At 44.7% G+C, this 16,422-nt stretch overlaps 1 protein-coding gene across 1 annotated transcript in view; it reads left to right on the forward strand.

Annotated features, from left to right (window-relative positions):
• Positions 1-16,422, forward strand: part of BMP6 (bone morphogenetic protein 6) — a 508,375-nt gene that overhangs the window by 403,728 nt on the left and 88,225 nt on the right. Inside the window, exon 3 of the mRNA XM_086965002.1 lies at positions 15,541-15,689. Coding sequence (XP_086821128.1) covers positions 15,541-15,689 — 149 coding nt within the window. The remainder of the gene's footprint in view (positions 1-15,540; positions 15,690-16,422) is intronic.

The raw sequence follows: 16,422 nt of genomic DNA on the forward strand, positions 1-16,422 counted from the left end.
GTGAAAGATATTAAAACTGTAATAAGTACATGCGCCAATAAACAAGGAAAAGAGCGCACACTTAGTGCATAATTTGTGCCCACGATTGCCAGTGGTGGCTTCTGATTTTTAGAGACCGGGACTGATTTTTCTTGATCAGGTTTTGACCTAAAGCGAGAGAGAGAGAAAGGCAAAAAAGCAATAAGGGCGGCATAACTGAAAGATAGTTGAACAGTTAGAAAAGAAGAAAGCAGGGATTAGGAGAAATCTGCAATATGAGATAAACAGTGTGGGGCAGATTTATGAGGCCGTTGCGCCTCTTTGCGCCGCAATTGCGTCACTTTATTTGACGCAACTGCGGCGCAAACAATGCACCCTATTTACAACGTGACGCATCTAGGAGATGCGTCACGTTGTAAAGCACTGCGCCATAAGGAGGCGTTCCTGCGCAGGGGGGGCGTTCCTGCGCAGGAACGCCTCCTGAAAGTGGCTGAGTGAAATCTATGAGATTTCACTCAGTCACTTTCAGGGCAATGCTGCATCAAAACCCTGCGCCTGCTTGAAGCAGGCGTAGGTCTTGACGCAGCATTGTGCAGATGGTGTACCCCCGAGCCTTGCTGGAGCTGCGTCACACTTGCGACGCAACTCCAGCAATGCGCCACATTTCCGGCACAGATGCGTCACGCATCTGTGCCGTTTTTGCACCATGGTGCGCCGTATTATAAATGCGGCGCACCATGGGTGGCGGAGCTGTGGCGAACTGTGGCGCACGTTAACTGGCGCATCCCTGGGGATGCGCCAGTTAACATAAATCTGCCCCTAAGTGTAAGATGGGGGGAGAAATATTCATGAGGTAGAATCAAGAGGCTACCTTGGTATTTGGCAACCCACACATTTAGCGGCTCCTAAAGCAACTGTAGGCCCCCTGCATGTTTTTTTCATAAATATGGTCAGTTCATGTACAAAGGAGACCTATCGATTCTACAAAGGTCTTTTCAGCGGAAACGACAGTTTACACAGTGAAACCTTCCATCGCGTGTTTTTTTAAGCTCTTGAATGGGCCAGTGACAGCAGTAATGGCGGCTGCCGCTTTGCAGCCAGTGCTGTAAAGAAAACACCAAACTCAAGTCCACTCAACGTCTCTTGGGGTTTTTCTTTGATGCTCCTGCTGATGGGGTCTGTTCTCTGGCAGGTCCTTTATCCATCTGCAGCTGATACCAATTGTCCAGAGGAAGAAAGAGTGCGCCTGTTAACAATATTTTTTGTTGACGACCCAAAAATTAACTTGTTGGAATATTTAGTTGATCTCCTGCCCCTCCTTTTAGATATGAACCGTGTTCAGAAATTGTTTGAAATTCCATCTGCAGAAACAAAAGCTTGCCCTACACGTTTATAATTATAACCCGAGAGCAGCCAAGTTAACCTTGAGTTTTTTGCTGTTAACTCCTCTTGTGTGACTAGTCAATCATTACAAGAACACGCAGGGCCTAGTGGGGATTTAATTACTGCTTTTATAATTTGTGTGTTGTTGATTCTGCCTGCGCATTGCTAGAAGCTTATGTAGTCGTTTCCCGGCGTTGTGTTTTAAGATGAGATCAGCGTCCAGTAGTGTTATTTTGGAAACAAAAAAGCTGCAAATACTGTCACATTTTCACGAATTTAGGCATTTATTCTTAAATTAGTTTTCATCGCTTTTTGGGAAAATACACGCACAGTGTGCCTCGTACATGAAATTTAGTTTAAAGTGCTTCGGCGCTTCTAAATACTCAATCTTTTAATATATGTCAATTAAAAAATGAAGTTTTAAGATTAAATCTCGGTGTATTTGTTATAGTAAAACAGATGGTTGACTCTGGCATGCATTAGCGAAAGGCTGTCCAATGTGCGTCAAGAAGTATCAGATCTATGCCAAACTTTCAGGGTACAGAGGACTTTGTAAATGAATTTGTTTACATTGATAGATGGGTGGATTTAGGACTGCGCTGGGCTAATCAGCCTCTCAGAGCATCACAAGCAGATGAGGTCCAATAGCAAAGCTGCACGTCCCCCATAAAGGGCCGAGGTATCAAAATATCACTTTACCTCGAGTTGCAAAAATTATTGAACCTTACCTAGCATAGCATCTTCTCCCCTTTGCATCTCTTTCCACTTCCTGTGACAGCAACATTATAAAGAGATAACTGCACTAACAAAGGGTCCTGATGTGGGCATTCACTTACTAGAACATTGTTAGAGTAAGGTAATATAGCTGTCCAGCATCCAGAAATGACAGATGAGATGGTCACAATAGATTAGTTATGTTTCATCTTTTATGGGCCTTGCTTGGTCTATTCCATTTTAGTAACACATGATCACCCATACAATACTAAAAAAGAAAAGGGTTAGACAACATAACAATGTGGGATGAAAATGAAACCCCTTGTATGCTGATGACGGAACCGCTCCGTCATCAGCTGCGGTGGTGCTGTGCTGATGACGGAGCGGTTCCGTCATAGCCCGCCCGCCGCTCATGCGTGGCGCAAATTCCGCGCCTGCGATGAGCGTTCTATTGAGCGGGCGGGGCCATGACGGAACCGCTCCGTCATAAGCACAGCCCAACCGACGCTGGTGACGGAGCGGTTCCGTCACCAGCATGCGTCCGCCGCTCTTCCGCCCCGCCCCCTTAGCACTGCGGCGGAATAGCCGCCGCAGTGAACGGGTTAAAGAGGACATCTCCAAAACATTGGAGTCTAAGGGGCTCTGTTTTCATCAACTGTTTCCTGGCACGAGCTTTCCCAGTTACTCACAGTTAACTAAAGGTTTATTCTGTCTGATTGGTTGACATAACTGGTGACCCCTCTGGTAGAAAATCAGCATACTCTCGAATAAAACCCATTTCATATCTCTTGTGCTTTACATAAGTTGATCACAGCATTTATGAAAAGTCAGTATGGGATTCTCAGAAACTAAATAAAGGACGCAAGGATTGTCATATTAAATAGGTCAATGGCATGTGAGTAAAAACTATCTTTCTCCATCTATCCCCACGGTCCTCTTCACACTATCAAAATTAATTAACTAGATGACCTCATTATTGAGCAAACAGGATGCAGTACAGCTGATGCGATGTCGTAAGCAACAGCAGAAGTATGCCACACAAAAACAAAGTAATATAAACTTCTAATGCAACGACTCTTAGTACCGCTAAGCATTGCTCTGGGTATCGACCCATTATAGTGTGTTAGATATCCATAAGATACAAATAAGATCAGTATGCATGTATGGTCAACTTTCCCTCCCAACTGGGCAGACTGGTAAAGACAACAACATGCAAATGAATGAGCCATCGTTCTATAGCCACTTAGAGCTCCTCTTTCTTGGTATTCCATTAAACTTCTTAAGTATCTGGTTCTTTAAATAAGCTAATCAACTTTAGATCATTCTTGGTCCACTCAAAGGAAATTGTTCAGCCTGAATCATTTGGCCGCATCCCATGTGCAAAAGAACGCATGTAAACCAACATAAATTTTGCCTCTTCTGAGATTTTATAAAATTCTGTTGTTATTAAGGAACTGAAGATTTCATGGATCTTTCAAAGGAGCAATACAGTTTGCTGTTTCTGAAGCCACAAAATATCTGGCCGTGGTGTATAACGAGTCTGCAAATAGAGGCCTACTCTCACAAAATGAGGGTACATGCGTACGATAGCTTCTCAAGAATTTAGAGGACAACAAAGTGTCTTTAATGCTGTTTTGGTTTAGAAAAATCTTATTCTTTCGTGTATGAAAGTATCTCACTTCCTTTTTGAAGTGACAAAACTTCCTTTAGAAATGTTAGGAACAAATAAACGGAACAGGGTGCTTCATTTTATTTATGAAACCTAATATTTACTTTGTTTACAGATGATTACCAAAAAGTGCTTTATGTAAGGCAAACACAACTAATTTGGAGGTGCAGGAAGTTATGAGACAAATTCACAGTCTTAATGGGAATTGTGGCTGAGCATCTATACAACAAAAACAACAAAATAGCTGATACGTGCACAGGTTTCTGTTAGGAATCCCTGAAGAACCCTAAGAAGCTTGGCATAAGTAGAAAAGCATTCCTCAGAAAAAGATGCATGTGGTACATACATATACAATCACACCAAAACGAGATTACAGATAGGAAATAAATAAGCTAAAATCTCTAAAGTAATTTATTTAAAGCATAAAAATGTTTTGATAAAATGGTCCCATCATAAACAAGATGTATGTCATATTAAGGAGTTACCCAAAAAATCTTCAGGAAACAATTGGAAAAAAACGAAATGTAAGTAATTCGGACGCAGTTGACTGGGAAATGGATACAATCCAAGGCCGACTGGCAATCGAATGTGGTTGAATGCAAGCTGTTGGTTCATACCAATAATGCATTATGCAGGACAAGGACCCTTGTTATCTGATCATTGATTAAGTGAGTCCAGGGAACATTGGTGGTTCATCCCCGTCAAATGTTTTATCTTTGGACTAATTATTGTTTTCAGAGAACAAACATAATCAGTGGGGAAAGAATGGAAGCTGTAGCCTGACAGGGCTGAACAAGGTCACACACACTTTTTTTCGCAGTCCTTCAGTAGTCTCATACTTTTTGGTGAAAAGGTCCAAGCAGGGCAAACTTGCAAAAAGTAGCATCGAGGTTGTTTCTTTTTTAGGCAGATGTGGCCTATTAATTCAGTAGCAAAGGTTTTGTAACCTTCCCCAGAGCTCCAAAATAGTCCAAACTTTCAAGAAAGTGTTCTTGGACGCTTGGTCATGAATTCAAGCCACTGGAAAGCATCCACGTCTCTGATGTCAGGTATACTGCCAAGCGCTTAGTTGTAAGTGGTTTACTGGGTCTCTTCCAGGCAGTCACCACTTCCTCTATCAACAGGACATCTGTTATTCAGGACCTTTTACACTCTCCCATATTCGAAGAGTTATTCCAATAGGTATGCAGACGCCCCTGGACAGAACCTGTACAACTTTGTCCTTCTGGGTCAGCAAAGCTCTTCAAGCAGTTGTACTGTCCCAAAAATACACGATGATGGTGGAGACAAATGTCTCCACAGTCTTCTATGAGGCAGACGATAATTCCTCCATAAAGTAGCACAAAAGATTTCCTCTTTTCTTCTTATCTAGTTTGCTATCACCATGAGACCCTCTGTAGCAGCTTTCTAAAAAGCAAACGTAGCTGTGACAAGCGACAACTTTAAAGCAAATCATATTACATTTCTCACAGTTTCCCCACCTAGGTTTTACAATAAGGTGGCCTATTTCCTGTTTTAGAAAAGTGGTTTCCTGTAAAAGCTACCTCAAAGTGCTGTGCATTTCAGAAAGTAAAAACAGCTGACCCATGCTTCCCCCTCATCTTCTCTCAAGCTCTCCCCAAAGTCCGCCAAGGTCTAATCACCCTTGCCTTGAAAGGATGTAAGAAATTCACCATGCATCCAGGTCACATCTGTTCTCCATCCCATACCAAGAAGGCCTACCTTGGGAGCGCAAAGTGAACAAATATTGACAGGGTGATGGTGCTTGGCTGTGGAGTAAGGGCCTTTCTCATGCCCATTGCACTGGAAGCCTTTGAAGCTGGGCAGCTGGCCACAATGCTTTTGGAATTATGAGTTGCAAAATGGGATAATTAGGCATTAGTCAGAGGGCGCTCTACCGTAGTAAAGGGATTGGGCCATTTGTTAACACAACATAGTATACAGCTAATATAACAACTAACAAAGTATAGTTAGACAACCGCGTCCTTACTTGCATTCAGAAAGCAAATAAAGACTTGGCTCTTTAAACAATAGTCACTATCTCCCTGCTAGCATACTCCATAGCGGCGAGACATGCATGGGTATTTGTGCGCTCAATAAATCTCATTAAAAAAAAAAAAAAAAAATATGCATGTATAAATAAAAGGGGCAGCAATAACGTTACTGTACATTTGGTTAGGTCAGAGCTTTTGTTAGAAATGCATTGTTTGTTTTCATAATATAGGCCTAATTTGTCAAATCTGCAAGAAACGTTTAAGTAAAGTACCTCCATTTTGGGTTATTCATGACAATTTTCATACAGCTCAATCAAGTGAGGTCCAAAATGAGGGGGTATCCAAAAGTGACATTTTCCATTTTGACTAAAAATGGTTTCTATCATGGGATTTGTGACTCCCAGACTCTCCCTGGGTCACACGAACTCCATGGGCTTGAGGGTTTGCAAATCCTGAAATAAAATTCGAAAAAAGAATTCAGCACACTATAGCTTCATTTGGCCAATGGCCACCTGCGGGTCTGTAGTGAAATTCCACCATGGATATGCTTACCTTCTACCCCAGCACAGCCTGTGAGATCAGAGTGTGGATCATCTCCAGCCACGAAATCTTGAGTGGGTAGAATGATGCTTTGAGCTGTGCTGGTCAGGGTGTGCAGTGGTGCATTGGTGTTCTCTTACGGCATTTCCATCACAGTGGAGAACGTTCCCTGAGGCCATGCTTGTTTTCTTTTTGATGCACAGTTAGTAGCTTGCTGGTCAAGTCTGGCTGATTTTCAAATAGCTTTCCATTGTAAAATCTTCATTTAAATTACTGACATTATGAAGCTTGATTGCAGCCATTTTTGAGTAGTTCTGTTTCAATCAGTATAATATTGTTTCCTAAAGTTCCATGCCTGGGTTGTCTATTGAGAAATGTAAATATTTCAAGAATTATTCCCATGGCAGTCCATACCTAGTATGAAGGAATTCTACTTCCTATCTGCATCACTTCCTGCACCAGGTTATTTTGGTGTTTGGCCTATGTAAAGGAGGAGGAGGAGAAAGGTGCATCACAACATTCTTCTACCTTTGGCTAGCCACATAAGGCTTTTTATTTTTCTGCTACAACCTGCTCATCAAGAATTTGCGATAGATCTGTCCGTACTCTTAGAGATTTTTGCTGGGTTCAGATTTGTTTCATCTAATGAGCCGAAGAATTGTTCAGGCTGCTTCCAAATACTATCTACAGTAATAACCCTGGAATCAGAGGAGTTGTTTGTTGTGGCAGACATTACTTTTAAGTCAAGAAAGCTCAAGAAGACTAGTCTTTGACAGTGTGTTGGCTTCAATGTTGGTTGGGCACAGGGCCTGACAGCAGGGCAGGCCCTGTGCCCTATTCCCTTTATGCATGGCCTTCGGCCATACAATGTGGGGTTGACTGTCTGAGGAGGGATTTGGGTGCTGTGACAGACACTTCAGCCAAACCCAGCTGTGCATCACCAAAGGCCGTGTACAGAAAGGATAGGGCATAGGGCCTGTACTGGTGCCAGACCCTGAACCCAACCCACATGTACAACCTCCTTTGCATCTGACCGAAGTCCATGTCCAGCAGGAGTTGGCAATCCATGGCAGGGGTTTGGCATCTGTGGTGGGTGTGGTGCAGGGCTTTACCACAGGCCACGGCCTAAAGCCATCCTCCATAATGTATGACTAAATGCCATTCACAGCAAATTTGATGGCCCACGCAAGGGGTTGACCGACTGTGGGTGAAGGGCCTAGTCACAGGTCTGACCCTAGGGCCAATCCCCGCTATGAACAGCCAAAGACCCGGTGTCATAGCACTGTGAGCAGCTGAGGTTAGCATCCTGCAATGGGTTTGGCACAGGGCTTTGCCATCGACCAGGTCCTGTGGCTCACCCTCCTCCACATGGCCAAGGGACACGAGAGGTGAATGTATGCTTTACAACTGCAGGTTATGGAATGTGTTAGAAATGTGGTTTCTAGTTTGCAAAGGTACGCAGCCTGTCCAAGCAGAAATCACAATCCTATCAGTGTAAGCTAGATGCACTCTAAAAGGTAACCTGTGCTCACTCACTGGTAGCTTGGCTCAGAAAACTCAGGCTTATCTAAAGAGGTAGGGGCATATTCTCAAGAACGTGTGATATTTACTGCAAAATTAGCTTAACGCAACTCTTTACATTGCAGTCTATCGCCGGAAAATAATGCTGTGTTAACGTTGTATTCCCAACACGATGGTACCATGCGATAGTCCCACGACAACGCGTCAAATGACGCGTAAAAGTTAACGCAACGCTGGAAAAATGTGAAACACAAACGCAAAAATAGTAGCGATGAGGCCAATCGCGGTACAAAAATCAGCGATAACCAGCGACAGGCCTGCAATTCCCACGCGTCATGCGGGAAAATGCACTATAAAAGCATCAACAAAAAATTAGAAAAAATAAACTGCGTAGCACCATTGATACACCCGGACCGAGTGCAGAGGCCAACGCGAACCCCACAGACCACCATCAAGGTAACCCAGGTTCTGGAAAGGCCAAGGAGAAGAGGAAGAGGAAGACAGGGTTCAGTCTGCAGGAAAAACGGATATTCGTCACGGAGGAGATAGAACACTAACAATAACTGTTTGTCACCTCCACTGTGTCATTGGCAACACAAACGGAAACATGCCAGTCCGTCATGGACAACGTGAATGCAGTTGAAGTGTTGAGGAGGGCAATGGAGGAGGCCAAGAGGCGCGGGCATGATGTAAAAAGCCAAACCAAGCAGGAACTCCGTGCCAACAGGAAGGCAGCCACGGCTACTGGAGGTGGGCGTCCTGCGACACAGGAGTAGCTGGAGGAAATGGTGGCCACAGTCATCAGTGTGGAGGCGGTGCAATGAGTTGGTAGTCCAGACACAGCTCTATATGACCTGACACAACATCAACAGGGTGAGTAATAACCAAGGACTGGGGATACAGGGGGAGATGGCACAATGGCACACATGCACAATCCCGTGTAGCCAACTACACACCCACAATGGCCCTGGATCATGTCCCTGATCCTCGTGGCACACTGCAGCACCCACACAAACACCAAGTACGCCCCGTCCACCATGTGCCCAAAGGGGTCCCACCACATACATCACCAATCTCACATCCAACACATGCACATGTGCGAAACACAGCAAAGAAGCGTATTTGTGAGCCACACTGGCAATGCAAGTGACACTACATGATGATCAGCATGGCTGCAGTACAATCATTCTGACATTGTGCACACCACAACACTGATATGGCTGAGTGTGGACCACATCTGTAAAGGAGCAGGTCACACTCTGACACATCCACGTGCACAAACAACCCCTGACGTATACAATACATCTGCAGACAAACAATGCACAAGAGTACAAAAACCGTCCAAGAGCACAAATGACCCATGTCGCCAATATCACAGCACCATAAAAGCACAAAAGCCAAAAGGAAACACTGCCTCAAAGTGATAAGGGGCTGCAAAATCACTGCTGCAGAGGTGAATCCCCCACATTGCAGCACATACACATAGCAATAACAGCACATCCACATTGACGACAATGTGGGACAAAGTGCAACACTTACACTGCAGTACAGAGGACACAGCTGGGCCCGCTTGTGAGTTAAAACTGCCCAATCACACCTGACGTAGCAGGAAACTGTGAGATGGAAATGTACGTGTACAACCTCACATCCGTGATGTAGTCCAAATGTCCAATGTACCTCACCAAATAGTCCGCTCCTCCAAAACAGTCACAATGTACATTGTCATGCAGTCTGTATGTAAACGTGGACAATGCGACAACATACATGTCAACAGGATGTCAAAATGCATCTCCCCTTCACATTGCAGAGGGACAAACAACCCCTCCAGCATAGCAGATCAGACAACTCATCAGTGATGCTGAAGAGGACCTCCACACCTTCGACACCGACGCCCTACAACAGTTCATGGACATCTCAGGCAAACCACCTCCAGAAGCAGGGCCGCCCAGCTGCATCGAGGAGACCCCACCCCCTACACAGACCACGCAGCTAGAAGCACCCACCACCACGGCTGGCTCCCAGCACCCAACCGAAGCACACATCGCACTCCAAGGCCAGGTGTCAGACTGACGGAAGGATGTGGCCGAACAGGTGCGGGTGGGGTCCGACCTCACGGAAGCTGAACTGGATCACATACGTGGGTGTCTAAGTCCCATCAGGGACCACTAACACATCCCAATTGAGACCCACACTGCAACAGACACATTCATCAGCACATTTCCAGTACTGAATCATGCCCAGAGCCCTGGGATAATCATTCACGCCCCCCACGCTGGACTTGCGTACGCCGCACCAGTCCACTCCTCTTACGTACTGAGTGGGGGACAACAAAGCTACATGTCCAAGGTCTTACCCGCTGCCTGTGGTGATATGTTTGCATCCGCTCTACACAGCACAATGTAACGTTGTAGGGCCCGTGGCCCTAATGCATACATTATGACAAAACAGACACACTCAGATAGTTTGTGGAACTGGCTTCGGGCACGTGCGCCCAGCACCTTTATTGCCAGGGTCACATATATAGTGACGCCTGTGCTGGATGTGTGTGGGGTGAGTGTAAGCCAGCCCGCATGGAGACGTAGGTGCTGGCAACAACTTGAACAGGGATCACAATTAAAGCGGAAACAGAAAACACCAGCATAACAGAAACAACTGCGAAGCATCATGGTGGTAGCCAGAGCAAGTCCAGAGATCACCCAATATGCAATCAGAAGGGTCTGTGAGTTGCAGTGCACTGAGTTATTGGCACCCAAAGAGCTGAGCAGGGTATCAAGCTGATGATGGCACCCACGACAGGTGTGAGCAACTCTATCTAAGATAGTCTGGCAGTAAGACTCTTCCGCCTCTGGCACTTGTTGTTTAGAGGTTGTCCTGGCGGTGGAGGCGTGCGCATCCTGACGTGATGATACATCCGAGCAGGTCAGGACTCGATTTGATGTGTGAGCCCAGGTGGACCACAGTTGAGGCCAGCAGCAAATCATTTTTTGGCCCGACAATTGTTTGTCTGTTAATATCGCATGTAAAAACGCCCCCTTTATAACTGCAAAGAGGAGAAAGGGTAATTTACATTATTATCCACAATAAATTTAATTGCCATGAAGAAAAGAATCATTAAACAAGCCTTCACGCATAGTCTTTCATTGATTTCAATGGGCCGATAGTTTTGGTCTTAAGCATGGCCCCGGAAAGCGACCAGTGATCCGGGACCAGAAGGGCAGCGTCAGCACAAGTCGTGCATGAGGAGTGAGCCGCAGGTAGCAGAGAAGCTACTCTCCCACCCACTGCAAAACCGTAAAGTATCTTTTATCCTCTTTTTGAAATGTGTTATCATTATTCACAGTAGGCTCCCTCGACCCCCTGGCACCCGTTGAAGCGCAACAACAGCGTAAGAGAGGTACGTTTAAAATCGAGCCTTTTGCGCATTCCACACGCAGTATTAAGATTGAATGCAATTAAAAGAAACGCGCTTTGGGCACAATTTGTAATGAATATCTTGGGGCAAAAAGTCTTTCTTATAAATTTTGCATATGTGTGCTTCTTTTTCTGCCAAACCCTTCTCTGCTACAAGTGAATATTGCTTATTTAAGCTGTTGAGTATTGTATATTCTATAAATTCGTATGCCACAGGAACCATTGTTCTTTGGATATATATATGTGAAACAGCGGCATACATACAATAGCGACTAAATAACGAGCCGCAAGACACAAGTAGCAAACTTACTCAAATGGCTACGCCCAGATATCAAGAACAGGCAAGCCTTTCTCTATATAAAAGCTTACTACAGGCAGACACTGTCTATGAACGAATGAGTTTGTTGATAAGAGCTCAAAATAAAAATTGTGGATGAGTGAATGCTGTGAGCCCAGTAAAAACGGCTAGTAAATTTGAATTTGCAAATATTGGACAGTCTAAATGATGACACATGTGGAGTGAAAAGAACGAATGACAAGTCATGATTAAGAGATCATATAACCAGCCATAATATGATGACAGAACATGATAAATGGAAAATAATGAGTAGGGAAATTTTGCCAACTACAAATACACAACTATCGTGGGTGAAAGCCGGAAAATGAGTGTGTGCCAATTGCCCGATGGGTGTGTGCTCCATAAAGTATTGCCATTTTCCAGTTGATAAATTTGTGGTAACTGAAGTGTTCTTAATGTCCCCCAACCCACTTTTCTCCCCTGGTTTTCTACACCATTTATTTTAACAGGTACTTTTGACCTCCCTGAAGTGAAGGACTACTACGTCACTTTGCTACACTTTTTATCATAGTAAGAAATTCTTATGTATGAGACACCATCACTTTTCACTTGGTCCTGAAGAAAGCCCGAATGACCTGACAAGGCAACTTAGGGCTGAAACATGTCAACCTTTTCTTTTTTTTTCACAACTGCAACATGTCGACCTTTTTGGAATCACAAAAATTGAGTGCGTAAGAATCCTAATTATTCCCCATAAGCACATCTATATGTTTTCAGACAACTTACTTGAATACAGAAACAATAAATAAAATAGTCTGGCTGTCCGAGTTTTTAAACAAATTCACCTACCACTTATCACTGATCACTACTGTTTTTAACCAAGGGTAAATACCTCCGGGTGGAGGTTGCATAACAACTAACCCAATGATTATGCAGTCACGTGAGTGAATAGCGGAGAACCAAGATATACCGCTAACTCGAACAACTTCACACGTGCATGAGGGTTTTTTATCTGGGGACATACACATCACCTGTATACCCAGGTTATGAGGGATAAAATTATCGCCACTTTGGTTGCGATAAAGTGAGAATATGCCCCGTAATGTGTAAAGTATTTGTGCAACACACACACACACAGCAGCGCAATAAATACACCACAAAAAGACTCCATACATGCTTATAAGTATAGGTTATTATATTATAAACAAAACAAGACCAAAACTATAAAAATCCAATGTATAGAAGATATGATATTGAATTTTCAAAGAATATATGCGGAAAAGTGCTTAGAAGAAAGTAGCGCTAAAAGGTTGCCTTAGCTCACTCTGGACTGAGTCAAAGTCAAAGTTCAGGCTGACCACATGAAAGGGCTGGCCGGCTACAGGATCCTCGCAGGCCCCGGTAAACAAAGTCCCTTTTCCTGGTCGCAAGCAATGAGATGCATCTATCTTCTCCACGCAGTAAAGGTGACAGGTCAGTTCCAAAAATATATGCCGGAGTTGAGAGGCATTGAGAGATGTGCTGCATTTTGCCACGCAGTCAATGGGGATGCGTTGATCTCACCAAAATGCAGCAGCAGTGTGTTAGACTTGGCTTTTTCAACGGGTACAACCCCAGACTTTTTTTTTTCTTTTCAGCCTCCTATTTTTTACCTGGTTTTGTTGTTTTTATTACTCTGGGCACTTTACAATTGCTGAACAGTGCTAAAGGGCATATGCTCTCCCTGTAAATTGTGTTTATATATTGACACTTCCATGATTTGCTTATTTGATTTACTAGTAAGTCCCTAGTACAGTGCACTGTGTGTGCCCAGGGCCTTTAAATCAAATGCTGCACTGATTGTGACACCCACACAAGCATCCGTTCAAAGAATACTCAGACCTGCCACTATAGTGTCTGCACACAGTGTTTACTGCCATGTCGACCTGGCATGTGCACTCACTTGCCAGGCCCTAACCTTCCTTTTTCTTACATGTAAGATACCCCTCAGGTAGGCCAAAGGTACCCCTAGGTGCAGGGTGCAGTGTATGTGAAAGGAGGACAAAACCTGGTGTGTGTGAGATACATGTTCTGATAGTAAAATACAATACATTTTGTGTTTCACTATTGAAAGGCTATCTATCCCATAGGATAGAATAGGAGTTTATTTATAACACCTTATAAGTATAACTTCCCATGGAGACAAGATCGAAAGATGGAGTTTAATATGCCTGAACTCCGAATATAAAAATGCAACTTTTAATAAATATGATTTTTATATTGTGTGTTTGAAAACTTTTAGAAAGTGGGTATTTTCTTGCGGAGCTATCCTTTGCGCCTCTGCTGGTTTGTGGATTGACTGTCAGGCTTTGGAATGACAGGGGTTGGGGATGTGCATTCTCTTCAGACAGCCACTGGGTGGGTTGAGGTGTACCTTGCCTTTCCTGGACGAGTCAGGACTCAGCTGAATAGACCTGGGCTGCATTTAGATTAGTGGGAGATTTCCTTGCACCTGAATAGGCCTTGTCTATCTTACACAAAGCTGTCTCCACGTCCTTCCAGGAAACTGGACCAGAGAGGACAGAACTGGTTTGGACTGAGCCAAGAGACACTCTGCCACAAGTTAACAAAGGAAAATGTGGTATAAATATTAGGGCCCAGACTCCAGAACCTTAGAATTTTCTAGGATCAAAGAACCTGCCAAGGATAAGAGTACTGTCCCTTTGCTGTTTTGTTGCTTTGCTGGGTTGGCCTGCAGTTGCTGCTTCTACCTTGGGCAGTGAAAGGACTGAATGGAACTTTTCTTTGCTTGTTGCTGAGTATCTCCAAGGGCTTGAGCTAGAGCTTGCCTCCTGTTCACGAAGTCTCAAGGACAGCAAAGACTTCACATACCGTTGGGCACCGCCTCTGGGACCACATGTCTCAGTTGCCACAGAGAGCAGTGGTGTTCAGCCAGGTCTCCGTCAATAAGGCGACGTCTGGGGCAGTGGAGTCAAGGAGGTCCCAGACGATGGCGTGTTTGCGAGCGGAGCGGGTGTTGAGGATGGATTGGAGGTGGTTGGGATCTTTACTTGACGGTTTAGCGGGCTGGACGCCGGTGAGGCTGCAGTTACGGCAGGAGAAAGGTCCATGGGTGCGCTTCAGTGTGGCCCGGTAGCAGGCGTGTTCTCATCCAGGGTTGAGTGTGTGGAGGGTGCTAGCGTCGTAGTGCAGTCGGGTGCGGGGGTGTCTTCGGGGTCCAGGGGTTCTGGCGCTGGGCGCGGTCCAGGCACGGACGGGCACAGATGGGGTTGCCTTCGGCGTGGCCGAAGGCAAGCCCAGAAGGGGAAGTGGGAGGGAGGAGCAGCTTGGTGGGGGGGAGGGCCAATGAGGCGGGGTGCAGGGCCGCAGGGGACTCAGTGGCGGGGAGTGGGATCGGCTAGGGAGCGGGCACAGAGAGGACAACAAGCACAGGCAAAGGCAGGGAACAAAGTGGCAGAAGCAAATAAGTCCCAAAGCAATACAATTCAAAGACAGAAGCAGATACAGTACAAAGCAATACCAGAACAAAACAACAGCGATCACAGTCAAAAATGCGAGCAGGCACAAGCAAACCTAAAGCCTACCACTGGCCACCAGGGATGAGGCGCAGGTGGTAGCCTGCGGGTGGAGGCGGGCCTCAAACACCTTCAGGAGCAGCGACTGGTCACAGGATAATTATGGATTTCTTAAATGAGCGTCTTTTCACCTTCCCAGCAGCCCCTGTGTGTATCCTAATGTGAGCAGACTGGCATGCCTTCTCTTTCTACCACTGGATTTCAGTTAGCGCTGGGACGCTCACGGGCAGCCATGCGCTCTATAAATCCCCTTCAAATTCAAATTCAAATTCAATTCTATACAGTAAAATAAAGCAATTAAACGTTGATACCAATGCCACCATCTCATTAGGTCCCCAGTTGGATAAAATGAAAGTTCTACTAAGGATAAATGACTACAATACTTAAAACATGTTTCTACATTTACATGAAGATAGGTCTTCCATTGACAATGTGTTAAATATTCATCTTTTGCAGAGACTCAGACCTTTTCTTGTTGGATACACACACAGTCTGGGCCTCCGATGAAGGCTGGCTGGAGTTTGACATCACAGCCACCAGCAACCTCTGGGTGATGAATCCTCAGCACAACTTGGGTCTTCAGCTGAGTGTGGAGACAAGTGGCGGTATGTCTGGCCATGAAGCTTTTGTTCCCTAATAGTACTAGTTGATATGTGATGAGAATGTTAGAGTGTGTAGGTTCCAATAAGAAATGTATTCAGAATTATCACAGAGATTCTCTACGATCCTCTACTGTTGTCCAATTACAACTGTTATAACAAAAAGAACAGTTGCAGCAAGGCACCATCCTCCAATTTACGCACTGTAAGACTTTCATCGACTTGTTCCATTGAGTTCATATAGCTGTGATCAGATGATAGGGTTACAGTACAATGGCCTCATTCACATATTGTATGTGTACGTTTTCTTTTGATATTCACAAACTACAAGTTAATAGTAAGTTTATGACTGCAGAGACTCTGCAGTCAGGGCAGAGAACTATACACATACAAATATAGGACAGGTCTATCTTTTTTATGTGTGGAGTTCTCCTCCCCGACCACGGAGTCTCCCCAGTTGGAAACTTACTATTAACTTGTTGTTTATGAATACCAAAAAAAGTCAACTTACACAAAAGTGTAAGTTCACCTTTGTGAATCCAGCCAACGTTCTGGAGTGAAGAAATAAGCACTTGCTTAGCTCAGTCTCTGTGAGTTTAAACACTGAGGAACACTATTATGCCTCGCAATGCGACGCAGCAATGGAACATGCTGTGCTATGTTGCGTGAAAGGGAGAGAACAGAAATGCTCCATATTTCCAAAGATATGGAGCATTTCAGCTCTCTTCTTGCACTAGTG

Source organism: Lissotriton vulgaris, chromosome 4_1, assembly GCF_964263255.1.
Source record: "Lissotriton vulgaris chromosome 4_1, aLisVul1.2, whole genome shotgun sequence".
Taxonomy (NCBI): domain Eukaryota; kingdom Metazoa; phylum Chordata; class Amphibia; order Caudata; family Salamandridae; genus Lissotriton; species Lissotriton vulgaris.